Source organism: Danio rerio, chromosome 17 (genome assembly GCF_049306965.1).
Source record: "Danio rerio strain Tuebingen ecotype United States chromosome 17, GRCz12tu, whole genome shotgun sequence".
In the NCBI taxonomy this organism is placed as follows: domain Eukaryota; kingdom Metazoa; phylum Chordata; class Actinopteri; order Cypriniformes; family Danionidae; genus Danio; species Danio rerio.
The window spans coordinates 28,013,278-28,026,977 of record NC_133192.1 but is presented as its reverse complement, the minus strand read 5'-3'; the positions used below and the strand labels follow the sequence as shown (position 1 = coordinate 28,026,977).

Sequence of the window (13,700 nt, the reverse complement as noted above, 5' to 3'; positions counted from 1 at the left end):
TTTAAACTTTTATTATGTTTCATTTTTTATCCTGCTTTAAATACAGTCAGGTTGAAGCAACTACTAAAACCCACATTTTCTCTTTTTTTAAGTTCGTCCCCCAACATTTTTTTGGGGGGGAAATAAAAATGAGCTTTGTTCTGAGATTGTTATGACAACACGTTTTTATGTCATCGATTTCCTCCAGTTTCCACCACAGTCCAAAGACATGCACTAAGGGTGAATTGAATAAACTAAATTGGGCGTAGTTTATGAGTGTGTGTGTGTAAATGAGTGTGTATGGTCTTTACTGGATTGTGGCTTGAAGTAGGCATGTCATGACTTCTATTTTTTGTTGTACGATATTATGCACCAAAATATATTGCGACAAACGATATTATTGTCATTTCAAGACCAGATTTTTATGCCACTCATTATATAATCAATAATATCAGGCATTGGAATCAGAATGTGAAAATGTATATCCTTAACAAATAAATAGTAATTAATGATAACAAAAAGTGCAATTTAAAAAGTAACAGAGGCTGCAATATCTGCCACCAGATCTATTTTCAGTTCTTAAACACACAAATTAATATACTATGGTAAGTTATAGTAAATACTATAGTATTTTTTTTAACTATACTGACACTGATACCTCCAACAGAGATAGAAATGTTGCACAATCAGCTAAAATGTTGCCTCAATTGTTTTTTATGTATGGGCGATATATATTGCATCACCAAAAATTATTGACGTCATGACCATGTGCTGTGTGATAAGTGTTATATTGATTATTGTGAGAGGCCTAGCTGGAAGGGCATCCGCTGTGTGAGAACAGAAGTCGGTTCATTTTACTGTGTTCGCGCTCTGGCGCAGCCTTTGCGTGGTCACATACCCCTCGCTGTGGCTGAGGCCGATGCTCACCCCTCAAAAAATATTACTACACATTACAATGACACGTAGCACAAGCTCTGTTATTGGTCAACTTGGTGACTATGGGTGGGGGTGAGAGCTGCGCGAACCCGTTGGAGCGGGTGTTTTACAAGTGTGAAGTCCCGTAAAGTAGCTCCAGAGGGAAACTTTTGTTTTGTGATTACCTTATGAATAAAAATGTTGCACGTCTGCCGGTTCCCACCTCTGAATGAGTTAGCTTTAGCTACTTCTTCATTAAGGTAGCATTCAGAAAAGACAAAACACCAGTGAAGAAACTCGACACAGAAGAACATAAAAACCTACTGCCAGCTAGTGTTTTGGAAGTGTTATTGCAGAGCAACACAAACAGCACACAGAAGTATAATGGACGAGTACGTGCAAGGTATGCGCCGTGAGTCACGGCGATCACTCTACGCAGAAGTATTGACCTTATTCTAAAATGCGGAAGTGCGCCTGTTTTCGCGATTGTCTTAGAACTTCCGATTCAGTCGCCTATGGGAGAAATGACTAGGACTAATAAACAGAAAATGGTCAAACTACTTGCTCTACAAACAAATATTTGCATGACTACACAGACCAAGTAGAATAATATAATAAGAAAATATCAAATTGCAACATCAAGCAGCGTAATGAGCAGTTTTTAACGTCAAAAAATGAATGGAAGTGAATGAGACCGGAAGTCGCGAGACAAAAAGATTCAAATGCCAGCGCCCGCTCGTCGGCGGAGAATAAGGTGAATAAACCAGGCTTAAGCCAGGCTTTTTTTTTTGTCAATTTAAGTAATTTTTATTTAAATAAGTTAACTGTGTTTTAACTTAATTTATTAAGTCATAAGAGATTTTTCTTGATGTTTTAGGTCAGAATAATTAACTGTAAGTTACCTAATTATTACAGTACATGTATTATCTTTAAAGTAAAGGGGGTTAATGAGTTAATACTTTAACTAGAATACTTTAAACTGGGAAAAGGTGACAGTAAAGACATTTATAAGGTTATTGAGGGTTTCTATTCTGTTGCTTTGAACTTTATAATCAAACAATTCTGAAAAATAATTGTTTACAAAAAAACCTTGGTGAAATTAGAAGATATTACAGGAGCATGAAATTAGACTGGACATTAGACTGGACCAAAGACTTTAAAATTGTTTTTTAATTGAATAAAAATTCATTCATTCATTTTCATTCGGCTTAGTCCCTTTAATTATCAGAGGTCCCAAAGTGAAATGAATCACCAATTTATCCAGTAAATGTTTTACACTGCGAATGCCCTTCCACCTCTAACCCAGTATTGGGAAACACCCATGCACTCTCACATGCACACACATACACTACGGCTAATTTAGCCTGGACTGTGGGGGAAACTGGAGCACCTGGAGGAAACCCACGCGAACACGGGGAGAACATGCAAACTCCAAACAGAAATGCCAAATGACCCAGCTGAGTCTCAAAGTAGCGACCTTCTTGCTGTGAGGCGACATTACTAACCACTGAGCCACCGTGTCGCCTGAATTAATATAAAAAAAATTAATAGAAAACAGATATGTTAAATTGTAAAACTATGTCAAATATTACTGTTTACATCTTGTAAGCAATTAAATAAAGGCACTTTTTTCCCCAAATACCACATGGATGTTATATCATCCAATTAAATGTATACGATTTAAATATTTTTTAAAAAATTAGATGTTCATAATCAGCAGTGGACTAGATCAGGATTATGTTCCATCATGTCTTCAAATGACATTTCCACCCAAATATACAGACATATACACATAAATTCAGAGATTGTTGTCTTGAACCGGACACAGCTTTGGAGAGCCCATCTTCATGGCTGTAGCAGAGAAACAAAATAGGAACACAGTGATATGTGTGTGTGTGTGTGTGTGTGTGTGTGTGTGTGTGTGTGTTTGCACATGCTTACACATGAGAAGCTCATATTCAGAAACAAATATTGACTTACACATGAAATCCTGAAACCAGCGCTCTGACCGCTTCACCAGACAGGATGTCCACTCCCTCAGGGTCACCTTCTTATTCTGGTTCTTGTCACATGACCTGCGCACACACATAAGTGTGTTGTTGAAATCTACAAGTGGACTGCTTCGCTTTCGTGTTTTTGATTTCTTCATCCCTCTATGTCTCTCTCTCCGAAGCCATCAGCCGTAAAGGACACTACTCACATTAGAACAGTAGGAAGGCAATAAGCATTCAGAGCTATGAATGAGAGTGAGTGATGGAGAGAACGAGCGAGAGATTGAAAGAGGATGAGAGAGAGGAGTGGGTGACATCCTGAAGGCATGTGTACTATAATCAGACGGATGCTGGGGAGGGTTTGCGGGAATATTATGCAAATACAGAGAAGGTCAGACAGGAGAAAGCATTACAAAAAAATCACAGTGGCGATGTGATTGTGTGTGTCGTTATCTTTGTGTGGGGTTACTGGAAAAATCTTTGAGCGCAGTGCTCCAGCGGCATCCGCTTATAGTGCAGCTTTCTCAGATCCCTCCTGCTTAACTTTCCATCCCTGTTACGATCCAGCAGAACAAACCTCCTCTGAAAAAGTAAAGCAGACAAAAGATCGGGACTTTTGTTACAAATTTATAACTTTATAAAAAAGAGGAAGTTTTATTTTATTTATTTATTTATTTATTCATTCATTTATATATAGATCATTTTGAGAGATCATTTTGTCAAAGGTCCCAACGTATTTCCCGTTTCACATTTTTTATATTAAAAATATAAAAAAATTATTAAAATTTTTAATCCTTAAGCTTTTGAGAATCCAAATAGAGCCACAAATTGATAATTTTATGATAGCTGTTTTAACATGAAGTTATGATTTAATTGTCGCTTATTACGGTTATGAAATAGTTTGATAAAAATCAGGAAATGTTCATGGGCCAATGACATCACCACATTGAAATGGTCTATAGGCGCTCAATTTGGTGACTGATTAGAAATAATATTAAGTAGAAAATCATATTTGCTGTTTCTGAAATAGGTTTGAAACTTTTCAAGAGTTATTCTTAAACCAACACAATCACATTCAATGCACTAAACATACACATAATATATACAATGTAACATAATAACAGAATATCATAGGCTGGTTTCACATGTGTTCAATGATAAAAGGGCAGATGGAGGGCAGGAAGTGATTTTTCTACATAGGAATCACTATCAGAACATCAAAATGTTTATTTTTTGTGTTTTTCATAATTGTTTAAATAGGGCATAATGAGAATGCTATGCAAACGCGATAATTTGTTTGACAAAACCAATAAAGATTATATACAGGCCTGTGTATAAATATGTTAATGTGTAATATAAAAATCAGATACAAACACCTCCACATTTATACAAATCCAGAAGAATAAAAATAACGTACTCTGCAGTGCAACCAGTGCAATGAATTCTCCGTCTTGTTTAACAATAATCCAAGTCTTTACTGGTGTTTTGGCAGAATAAACAACTATAACATGAATGTCTATATGTAAAGAAGCATTGAATGTTGCGATGTGTAGTTACAATTTTTGAGAAGTGTTCGTCAGCGTCGCCACGGCCACGGCGAGGGCTATGCATCCATGTGTAGGCTACGCCGGAGCATACGTGTGCACTCGACGCAGGAGGAAAAAATCAACCTTAACTCACTGACTGACCAACCGACCAATGCCCCCACCCTCCCCCTTCTCTAAACCCAACCAATAGTATTTTGAAAAGTACCTATTAACCCGCCCACCACCTTCTCTAAACCAAACCGCAATTCACAAAAAGAAAAGCCCTCGTCTGATTTTTACCAGGTTTTAAGATTTTAGCACATTCTCACCCTGTTATTTACTTGTTTATTTTATTTTTTTGGATTGTGTTTTTGTGTTACCTGCTGTCTGGAACCATTCCTCCCTGGCTCTGGCTACATAATTAGTGATCTCCAGAAACGTATATATAGGGCTATGTTTTAAGCCCATGTTGGTTATTATTGTGGAGGACCCCTGACATGAATAAATAAATAATAATGTAGACTATGCGTAGAGTATGCTTTCATCTGCTATTTTGTGATGTCTGGAAGATATCCGCATGGTGGAAAAAACTATAGTAATTTATAATAAAAAATGTTTTTGAACCACATAGTAATCCCTCCTATTCAGTTTTTTTTTTACTTCCAGCCCTCCATCTGAATTTCGCATGTCACCAGAACCTCAAAATGGCAAACAATCTATAAGAAAGTAGTTGAGTAGTGTGTGTTAATATTTTGTTTTTATATCCTTGTGGGGACTTGAACCTGAATGCACACAGATTAAACAATAATTGTGTCACCGTGTGGACTTCAATGTACGTATTCACTTATATACATGCTTATTACTCGTATAGGATGACTTAGTTTTTAAATATGCAGATTATTTCCCGCAATGGTTGGGTTTAGGGGTAATGTTGGGTGATAGAATATACAGTAGAAATACTGTTTATCAGAGTCTCCACTGCAACATAAGAACAAATGTGTGCGTGCACCTAGAATTCTCTACATTGTGGAGACAAATGTGCCTTCAAGTATAGTTAATATTAAGAACTGTATGACCTTATGGGGACATATTGTGGGTCCAAATGAGAGAAAAAATTTTATAAAGAATGCAGTATATATAAATGGTTTGATGTGGTTTCTGTGAGGACTGTCTAGGACTAGTGTTTATAAACATCATTACATCTAATATCGAAGATTCCCCCAAAGATGGTTATACAAGTGTGTACTGCACGTGTGATAGTGTGTACAAGTGAATATTCCTGCATCTAAGTTACTGTGGTGAGTTTTGTGTGTTTGTGTCACCTGTGCGAGCTGCATTCGCTGTGTGTGTGAGAGGCAGCTTTGTGATGGTGCTGCTGGTGTGTATCTCTCTCCCATTCGGCTGAGGAGTAAGAACCAGTCCAGCAGACGGTATGGGAACTGCCCGAACTCTTCCTCAGAGCATCCAGTCTCACTTACTGAAAGAAAATCACAGTTTATTAGCTTACGCATTACTGGTGGATGCTCGTGTAAGTGGGTATTTGTCTTTATACCGAGACAAGCTCCATTATGTGCCTTGCCAATGCGTCGTTTTTTGCGGCAGGCCTCTTTGTGGAGAAGACACTCGTTGCTGTACGTCTTTCCCAAAACGCTGCACACTGGTGCCCTCTGCCTGCAGCAAACAAAACAACACATACACACATCACCAAGTGCTCATGTTCTGAATTAGGGACAGCAGGTAATTACTGTATATATAAATGTGTAAAAATAGCCGTTTTATTCCTTTTCTTTTGCAATGAGAGAAAATGCTCCTCCTAATATCGTTTGATGTTGACATCACAGGCCACGCTGGCTATGTCATACTCTGGCATGAATTCATCTGTCAGTTTATGAAAGCAGATGCCAAATTAGGCAGATGCCATCATGCACAAACACTAGAAAAAAGAAAACAAAGACACACAATTCCCTTGTAGAGATAAAAATAGGCCTAGTAGAGAAAAAAAACTGCCAAACACAAAGTGTGAGTTATTGGCATGAAACTATGAAAAGAGAAATTTCGAAAAGAAAATGGTAACTTTAACATCTATTCATTCATATTCCTTTCGGCTTAGTCTCTTTATTAATCAAGGGTCACCACAGTGGAATGAACTACCAACTTATCCATGTCTACACAGCGGATGCCCCTCCAGCTACAACCCAGTACTGGGAAACACCCATACACTCTCATTAACATACATACACTACAGCCATTTTAGTTTATTCAATTCACCTAAAGTGCATGTCTCTGGACTCTGGGGGAAAACCCACACCAACACATGGAAACAAGCAAACTCCACACAGTAATGCCACATGGGGGAAAAGCGGGACAGAGTGCGGGAGTAAAGGCCAACATTCCCTCCCAACCCCACTCTTCACTTTTGCAGGTCTCCAGTAACCCGTCTTCACTTTATGGGCCCAGGCCCACTGAACATTTTTCTGCATATGGCCCAAAATTACTGGCTACACCCTTGCTTATAATAATATGTTTTGCATGATAATCGACCACAAAGATTATGAGAAGTGAAATACTGTAATGAAACCATTATAAGAGACCTATAGAAATAAAAATGGTCAGTTATGGGTTCCATTGTTATGCTTATGCCATTCAAGTTCAGTAATATTAATATGTTTTTGTATTTTAGATTGAGATTTTTTTAAACTATTTATATAATAATATTTGGTACGGTAATGGATCACCAATTGGTGTAGAATATAGTAAATCTAGCTATACTGTATATTAAAATGTTTGAGTAAAAAAATCAATGCCTTTCAAGGAAGTATGTTTCAATGTAACATTTTTGAACTGCATCAGCATTTTTCAGTCTTCAAACACATCTTTTCTGCATGTGGCCTTTATCTGCATTAAAGTGCACAGAGCGAATATAACAGTAGTTAAATATCTGGGCTGCTGGTTTGATTCCAAGGAGTCTGCGGGCCGTAAAGAGCGTGTTACGTCATTATTCTGTTCTTAATCATGACACTGAGCTCTGAGCTGTGCTGTTCATGCCGCTGGCTCACTGTACAGTAAGAAGCTTCGCTCTGAAATCAGCTCAGGTGTCTTAGGAAAATTGTTATTCATTTGTTGGTGTGTGTGTGTGTGTGTGTGTGTGTGTGTGTGTGTGTGTGTGTGTGTGTGTTTGTCTTACCGTGGGCAGGTACTTGGACACACACATTTAGGGGTGAGAACTCCCTCCTCCTTCACTACTTGGCACCAGGAACCGATAGGACTGTGACATTTCAACAACTGGCACAGGGATTCTGAAGAGAAGACAAAGACACATAAGAATATATATAGAGAGTTTAATAGTGAAAAAGGAAGATGCAGCTTTTTATACTTAATAAATGAAGAACAAAGTCATTACTTAAGAATAGAGTGGAATAATTCAGGCTCACCTGGGTCTACTCTGCCTAAATATGGCCTTAACTTCTCTTCAGCCTGCCGCTGTTTACGCTGAGCTCTTCCACCCTTACAGAGTAAACATACAACATGGTCATTTGCATGTTTTGTCACATAGTGTGTCTCTTATATCATTACTTTTCAGGTGTTCACTGCATGTGCATGTCCTAGAAGGATTTTTCAAGATAAACACAGTCTTGTCAGATGTTTGATATGAGCCTGAAGTGTATTATTACGTCTGTATTTATTGGAGCCAATATGCAGTGATATTATGAAATATTGCAGTTTAAGTCCTTCTAATATGCTGATTAGCTGCTCAAGAAACATTTATATAGTGAAAAGAGACCTAACTTTTTTCAAAGGGTATTGAAATCCCTCCAGAATTTATAGATGAATGTCCAAAAATTTTTGTAAACATTATTTTTGGTAACATTAATGTCTATACTATGAGTGAGTTGAGTGAGTGAGTGAGTGAGTGAGTGATTGAATGAATTGAAGTATTTTAGCATGTTATGTCCTGAGTGTCCTGTCTCAAATTAAATGAAGTTAAACTTTTTAGTCTGCATGAAAAGTACTTGTCTAGAACGACTCCTAAATATCAATCAATGAATGTATTAAAGGGTTAGTTCACCCAAAATTAAAAATCATGTTATTATTTACTAAGTGGTTTAATCTGATAATTATCAAGTTATGAGAATACTTTTCTGCAAATATAAAATGAAAAAAAAAACTACTTTATTCAACAGTTTCATCTCCACAGTGTCAGTTTAGGGCATGCATGTTATGTGTATTACTTTGGATGCGCATTGATTTATTTGACTACTTTGAGCATACATGCTTTTGTGAATATGCACCCTATACTGACACTGAGGAAAAAAACTGTTGAATAAACCTTTTTATTCTTGTTTTTTGTCCGCACAAAAGTTTTCTTATAGCTTGATAATGTAATGATTGAACCATATAAGGCAGAGGTGTCCAAACTCAGTCCTGAGGGCTGGTGTACTGCATAGTTTAGCTCCAACTTACTTCAACACACCTCCCTGGATGTTTCTAGTATACCTAGAAAGAGCTTGATTAGCTGCTTGGAACCAAAATACAAAGGTCTGAATCAAGATGTTTGTAATGACATGAGGGTGATTAATTAATAGCATAACTTAATTTTTTTGGGGGGTGAACTAACACTTTAACATCAAATACTGTACCACCTATTGATAAAATCTTTTATCATAAACTTCTGCAAGCAAGGTAGGGCCTGAAGCACCCAGTCCTGGCCTATCTGGCAAGCAATAAAGGGAAATTCTTAGTTATATGCTGTCTGTTCAATTGACTGCTTTTATGGTAAACAACCAGTTGTTAATCATTTTTCAATTGTCTCAATTTTTTTCCCTTTTCTTGATCTTGGCAGAGTTATTGAGCATTTTAGGACTTGATGGATGGGAGGCATATTGCGACAGCATGTGTGCAAGAATATCTTTAAAGGGAGTGGGAGAAAGACATGTAGAAGAGCAAAATGTGCACATTTATGTAGTCTGTTAACCATTAAAGCACAGTAAGTGTGAAAGAGTCCTGCTTTCACTTTTTGCACTCACTGGGAACATTACCTATCTCTTTTGTACTTGAAGTCTTTTGTACAAATAGTATTCTATATAATATTTTTTCTGTTAAATCAAATCACAGTAATGCCACATTTAAGTGCCAGTAGATGGTAATCGTTGACAGATTTTATGAGCGAATTGCTGAATTGTTCATTTAACAAGTTGATTTATTTTAACAGTTGATTCAGACAGTGATGGAAAGAGTACTGAAAAATCATACTTAAGTAAAAACACCATTACTTGTCTAAAAATGCAGTGAAAGTAGAGTAAAAGTATATGATGTGACTAGTACTCAAAGTATGAGTAAAAAGTAGACCTAAGTAGAGTATTACGCTGTAAAAAGCTGATGCATTTACATCTAATTTGTGTGTAAACGTAACATTCTTTAGTGTTTTTAGTTATAGCAGACACATAACATCATAAGTTGTTAATATTAGGTTATATTTAGGTTGTGATGTCAGGTGACGAAGTTCAATGTCTAGCTAAGGACAAGTCTATGTTGATGTCCAATAACGACGTCAAATTACGTTGATATTTGGTTGATTTTAGGCTGTGTTAGAAACCAAAATCCAACATCGAACCAACATCTTAAACCAATGTCATACTGACGTCAAATACTAAGATTTATTTTCAGGTATGGCAACCAAAATCCAACATCTGATAGACGCCATAGTGGTAACGTCACAACGTCAAGCTGTAACATCATTAGACATTGATATTTGGTTGATTTTAGGTTAACCATTGAACATTTTAAGTTGGCCTGACCTTGGGTTCTGATGTCAACCCAATTTTCATTTCCAAACAAAGTGCAACATCCCCATGAAGTTGTGGGTACAATACCAATCTGACATCATGTTGACGTCTTGTGCCTGCTGGGTGTTTAAGGCCATTCCGGTCATCATACAGTAAACATCCGTCATCTTCTCATCAGTGACATACATCTAAACAGTCTCTGGGTCATTGCATGTAAAGGTTTTGGACATCTTCCTGGACACTATTACACTTCCAAACAGTTTGCTGCAATTATAAATTGCCCATGTCTTGAGGAAGTTTATTATGATGCAACAGTAATCAGATTAACCCTAGTAATTAACCAGTAATCAGTAACCCTAATCCCCATAGACAGCAAAAAAAAAAAAAAAAAAAAAAAGTAGTGACTGCAGGTTGAAAGAAAGTATTGGGGTAAAAGTGCCGATACTGCACTAATATGCACTCAAGGGGAAGTAAAAAAGTACACAATTTTAAAACTACTGAGTTAAAGTACTTGGAGTTTTTGTAAATTGTTACTTTACACCTCTGCCAGCAGGTTCACAAAACACTAATTCAAAAACACAGCTGTAGTGTGTTAATAAAATCACTGAAAAAATTAAGTCTTCGCTGTCTCAACTGAATTTTTTAGGTTATAGAATTAACCTGTTGATTTAATGTAAATTCAATAATTTGATGAAAAAAAATAATTCTATAAGTAATTTAAATCACCTTTATAATGTATGTAATTCCACTACAGCAGTTATAATATAACAGTAAAATAAAAACCTTGAATTAATTTCTAATTTCTGACAGGGGCAGTTCACCCAAAAGGAAAATTTACTCATGATTCACTCTCCCTATAATTGTTCCAAATCTTTATAACTTTCTTTCTTCTGTTTCACACAAAAGAAGATTCCATAGTATTATGAGATGAGGTCCATATAGAAAAAAACAAGTTCTGCATACAGTAAGTAATTGATTAATGTTTCCAGCTTTCTTCAAAATATCCCCATTTTTCTTAACCAGAAAAAATAAAGTCAAATAACTTTGAAACGAAGAGTAAACAAGGACAGAGTTCTCTTTTTTTGGTGTACAATCCTTTTAATTCATGTTTTAAGATTTCATTAACTTAATACCATAATGTTCATTTCAAATTGCCATTATTTTAAAGTTGCTTTTCCTAATCATTTCTCATTACAGTTTTAAAAATACAAGCACACTAGCAACATGTTCTCACCATATCAACAGTAAGCCACTTACCATGACGACACCAAGGTGAAGCGTCGCAGTCAAGAAGAACAGTTGAGCGAGCAGCTGCATGGCTCACAGAACGGACGTTGACGGATCTGTAACATTCATTCAACAGGTGCCTTTTTAAAGTTCAAGATCTCACCCAGAATGCACTCAGACATATAAAGTTTTTCCTTCACCAACTAAAACTTCTCAGAATGAGCACGAGTGACTGAAGACTGCATTTAAAATTTAATCAATCTCTCACAAAGATTTCAATCCTCTGTAGGACATCCTAAGAGACATCCTTCATTTCATCAAGAAAACACAGCACTAATGAACACTGCACAAAAGATATGCAGAAAAAAAAACCTTCACGTAAACACATCAGCGCTATCAAATCAACTTTTTATATGTCAAAGAAATCAAAAGTGTAAAATATCATACTTATAAATATGAAGACAACAGTCCCCAAAGCGCAAATCTGGATCAAAGCTGATTCCGTCTGATCGCTCTTCTCTTTAAATAACTCACAGTAGTCTCAGTATTGTGTATAAGCCCCGGAGTGCTCATTAGAAGTGTGTGTGTTTGTGTGTGTGTGTAGAAAGTAGTAGCCCCATCACTGGGAAGTCATTACTGTATGTTACGGCTCAGAGCAGATAGAGTTACACTAACAGAGCAGTCGTACTGACAGAATCACCCTTTCATTCCTTTTGCTTTTTCTTTTAATTGGTGTTGAAATTCTTACCAGACTCTCTATTCTCTTATGATCTCTCCTGCTTCTCTCTCCGTATTCCCTCTCACAATATATGAGGCAGCCACATACCTTTCTTTTTCCTCTGCCCCTCCTTAAGTTGTCTTTTCCCCCCCTTCATCTGCTCTCTTTTTGATAAACCATTTCTACCTTCTCCTCTTACCTGGCACTCCGATCCTCCATTTCCTCTCCTACTTTTCCTGGCTTCACCTGAGAAGTCCTTAATTAGCAATCCATTAACAGCATGGACGCACAGACACTCACTCACCTCCACTTACTGTACACATGGGCTGTGAAAAACATCTAAAGACGCAGTGTGAACCTGAACTCTCTCTCTTTTTTCTCTCCTCCTACTCTGTACTACGTTCATCCATCTGTTTCTTTGGCCTGTAAATCTTTTTGTCTGTGGAAAAATGCCAAGCTCAATGAAAACCAGAGCTCTCTCACTTTCTTTTTATCTCTGTCTCTCTCTCCCTCTCGTGCGCATAAACATGAAATCGAGGGCACTGGGCCGGATGGCATGAGTCAAAAACTATGCTTTGAATTTCAAAACAAAACTGTTGTGTATGTGAACTCACAACATTGCACAAATCTTCGTGGAAAACGGTGTTTACATGTGCATGTTGTTTTTCTGTGAGTCAAGCTTTTGCAGGTGCTGATGAGTCTGAGGTTTCAAACTCGTTTGATTATAGTCGTAGGCAATACATAAATAATTTTCTGAGGTGTCCTGCCGTCTAAAGCATCTGAACTTTGTGCCCTTTGACCTCAACATGAATGAAGTCAGCAGGACAGTTTGTTTGCCATTCATCACTTCTGCTTTTGTTAAATGTGTGGGAGATCTCCCACATGTTGGTTCATATGTTATTAATTTAGCATAAACGGGACAATGGCTCCCGTTATGTGTGCAAAACACAACTGTGCAATGATGGCGCCCTCAGCAGTGGCGCTTAGAGCGAGTCTGTGAAGTAGTTCTATGGCGCCATCTGGTGTTTATTTATAAAAATCGAAGGTGAAATTTAGATGTTAAGTCACATTTAAATATTTAACACTAATTTATAGGGTGTAGATAGTTTCAAAGCTGGGGTAAATGGTGAAATAACAGTGTTGATTTCGCAAGTTCATAAATAATACAGCTTTAATTTAAGATATAAAGTGGCTTTACAGAAAACAATAGTATCATAATTCAGCTCATCATTTCAGTCTTAATTAATTTTAGTTAAAGTCTGCCTGTTTATTTTTCTAGTTTACGTTAAGTACCCAAAACCAGAAAAAGCACATTGAGGGTAAAAATCTCTTTTGCAAGTGCATCCTGGCCAAGATTAGGCTGTATATACAGTTCACATGGGTTTAACAAACAAACAAACAAACAAATAACAGGTAACATCATTCTTCCATCAAAACACACATACAATCAGGCAGATTTTCCCAATAAGCAAAAGAGGCAAGCCGCTTAGGGCCTCAGGAAATTTGGGGGCCCCTAGTAAATACCTAGAATAAATTTATACACGACATCGTTTTCTATCAT

At 36.9% G+C, this 13,700-nt stretch overlaps 1 protein-coding gene across 4 annotated transcripts; it reads right to left on the bottom strand.

Annotated features, from left to right (window-relative positions):
* On the bottom strand, nucleotides 1–12,602 carry sparcl2 (SPARC-like 2). 4 transcript variants are annotated; one of them, XM_068214596.2, is made up of 9 exons: nucleotides 12,444–12,602; nucleotides 11,452–11,537; nucleotides 7,843–7,915; nucleotides 7,596–7,707; nucleotides 5,964–6,082; nucleotides 5,734–5,888; nucleotides 3,355–3,467; nucleotides 2,875–2,969; nucleotides 1–2,745 (listed from the first exon to the last, which is right to left on the bottom strand). In XM_068214596.2, the coding sequence occupies exons 2-9, from the start codon at nucleotides 11,509–11,511 to the stop codon at nucleotides 2,693–2,695; spliced, it is 780 nt and encodes a 259-aa protein (XP_068070697.2). In that variant the 5' UTR covers nucleotides 11,512–11,537; nucleotides 12,444–12,602; the 3' UTR covers nucleotides 1–2,692. The 4 variants fall into 4 exon arrangements, with proteins under 4 accessions (XP_068070697.2, XP_073784700.1, XP_073784698.1 ...); XM_073928599.1 differs by having other exon boundaries at nucleotides 12,339–12,476; XM_073928597.1 differs by lacking the exon at nucleotides 12,444–12,602 and adding an exon at nucleotides 12,170–12,356.
* Nucleotides 12,603–13,700: the final 1,098 nt, after the last annotated feature.

What these genes read in the sequence shown, in the direction of transcription:
- sparcl2 (XM_068214596.2), bottom strand. Translation starts at nt 11,511, where the DNA reads ATGCAGCTGCTCGCTCAACTGTTCTTCTTGACTGCGACGCTTCACCTT. An exon ending in ACATAATGGAGCTTGTCTCG is followed by an intron (nt 5,889 to 5,963) that starts GTATAAAGACAA and finishes ATTTTCTTTCAG; the next exon opens with TAAGTGAGACTGGATGCTCT. An exon ending in TGCGCTCAAAGATTTTTCCA is followed by an intron (nt 2,970 to 3,354) that starts GTAACCCCACAC and finishes GTGTGTGCGCAG; the next exon opens with GTCATGTGACAAGAACCAGA.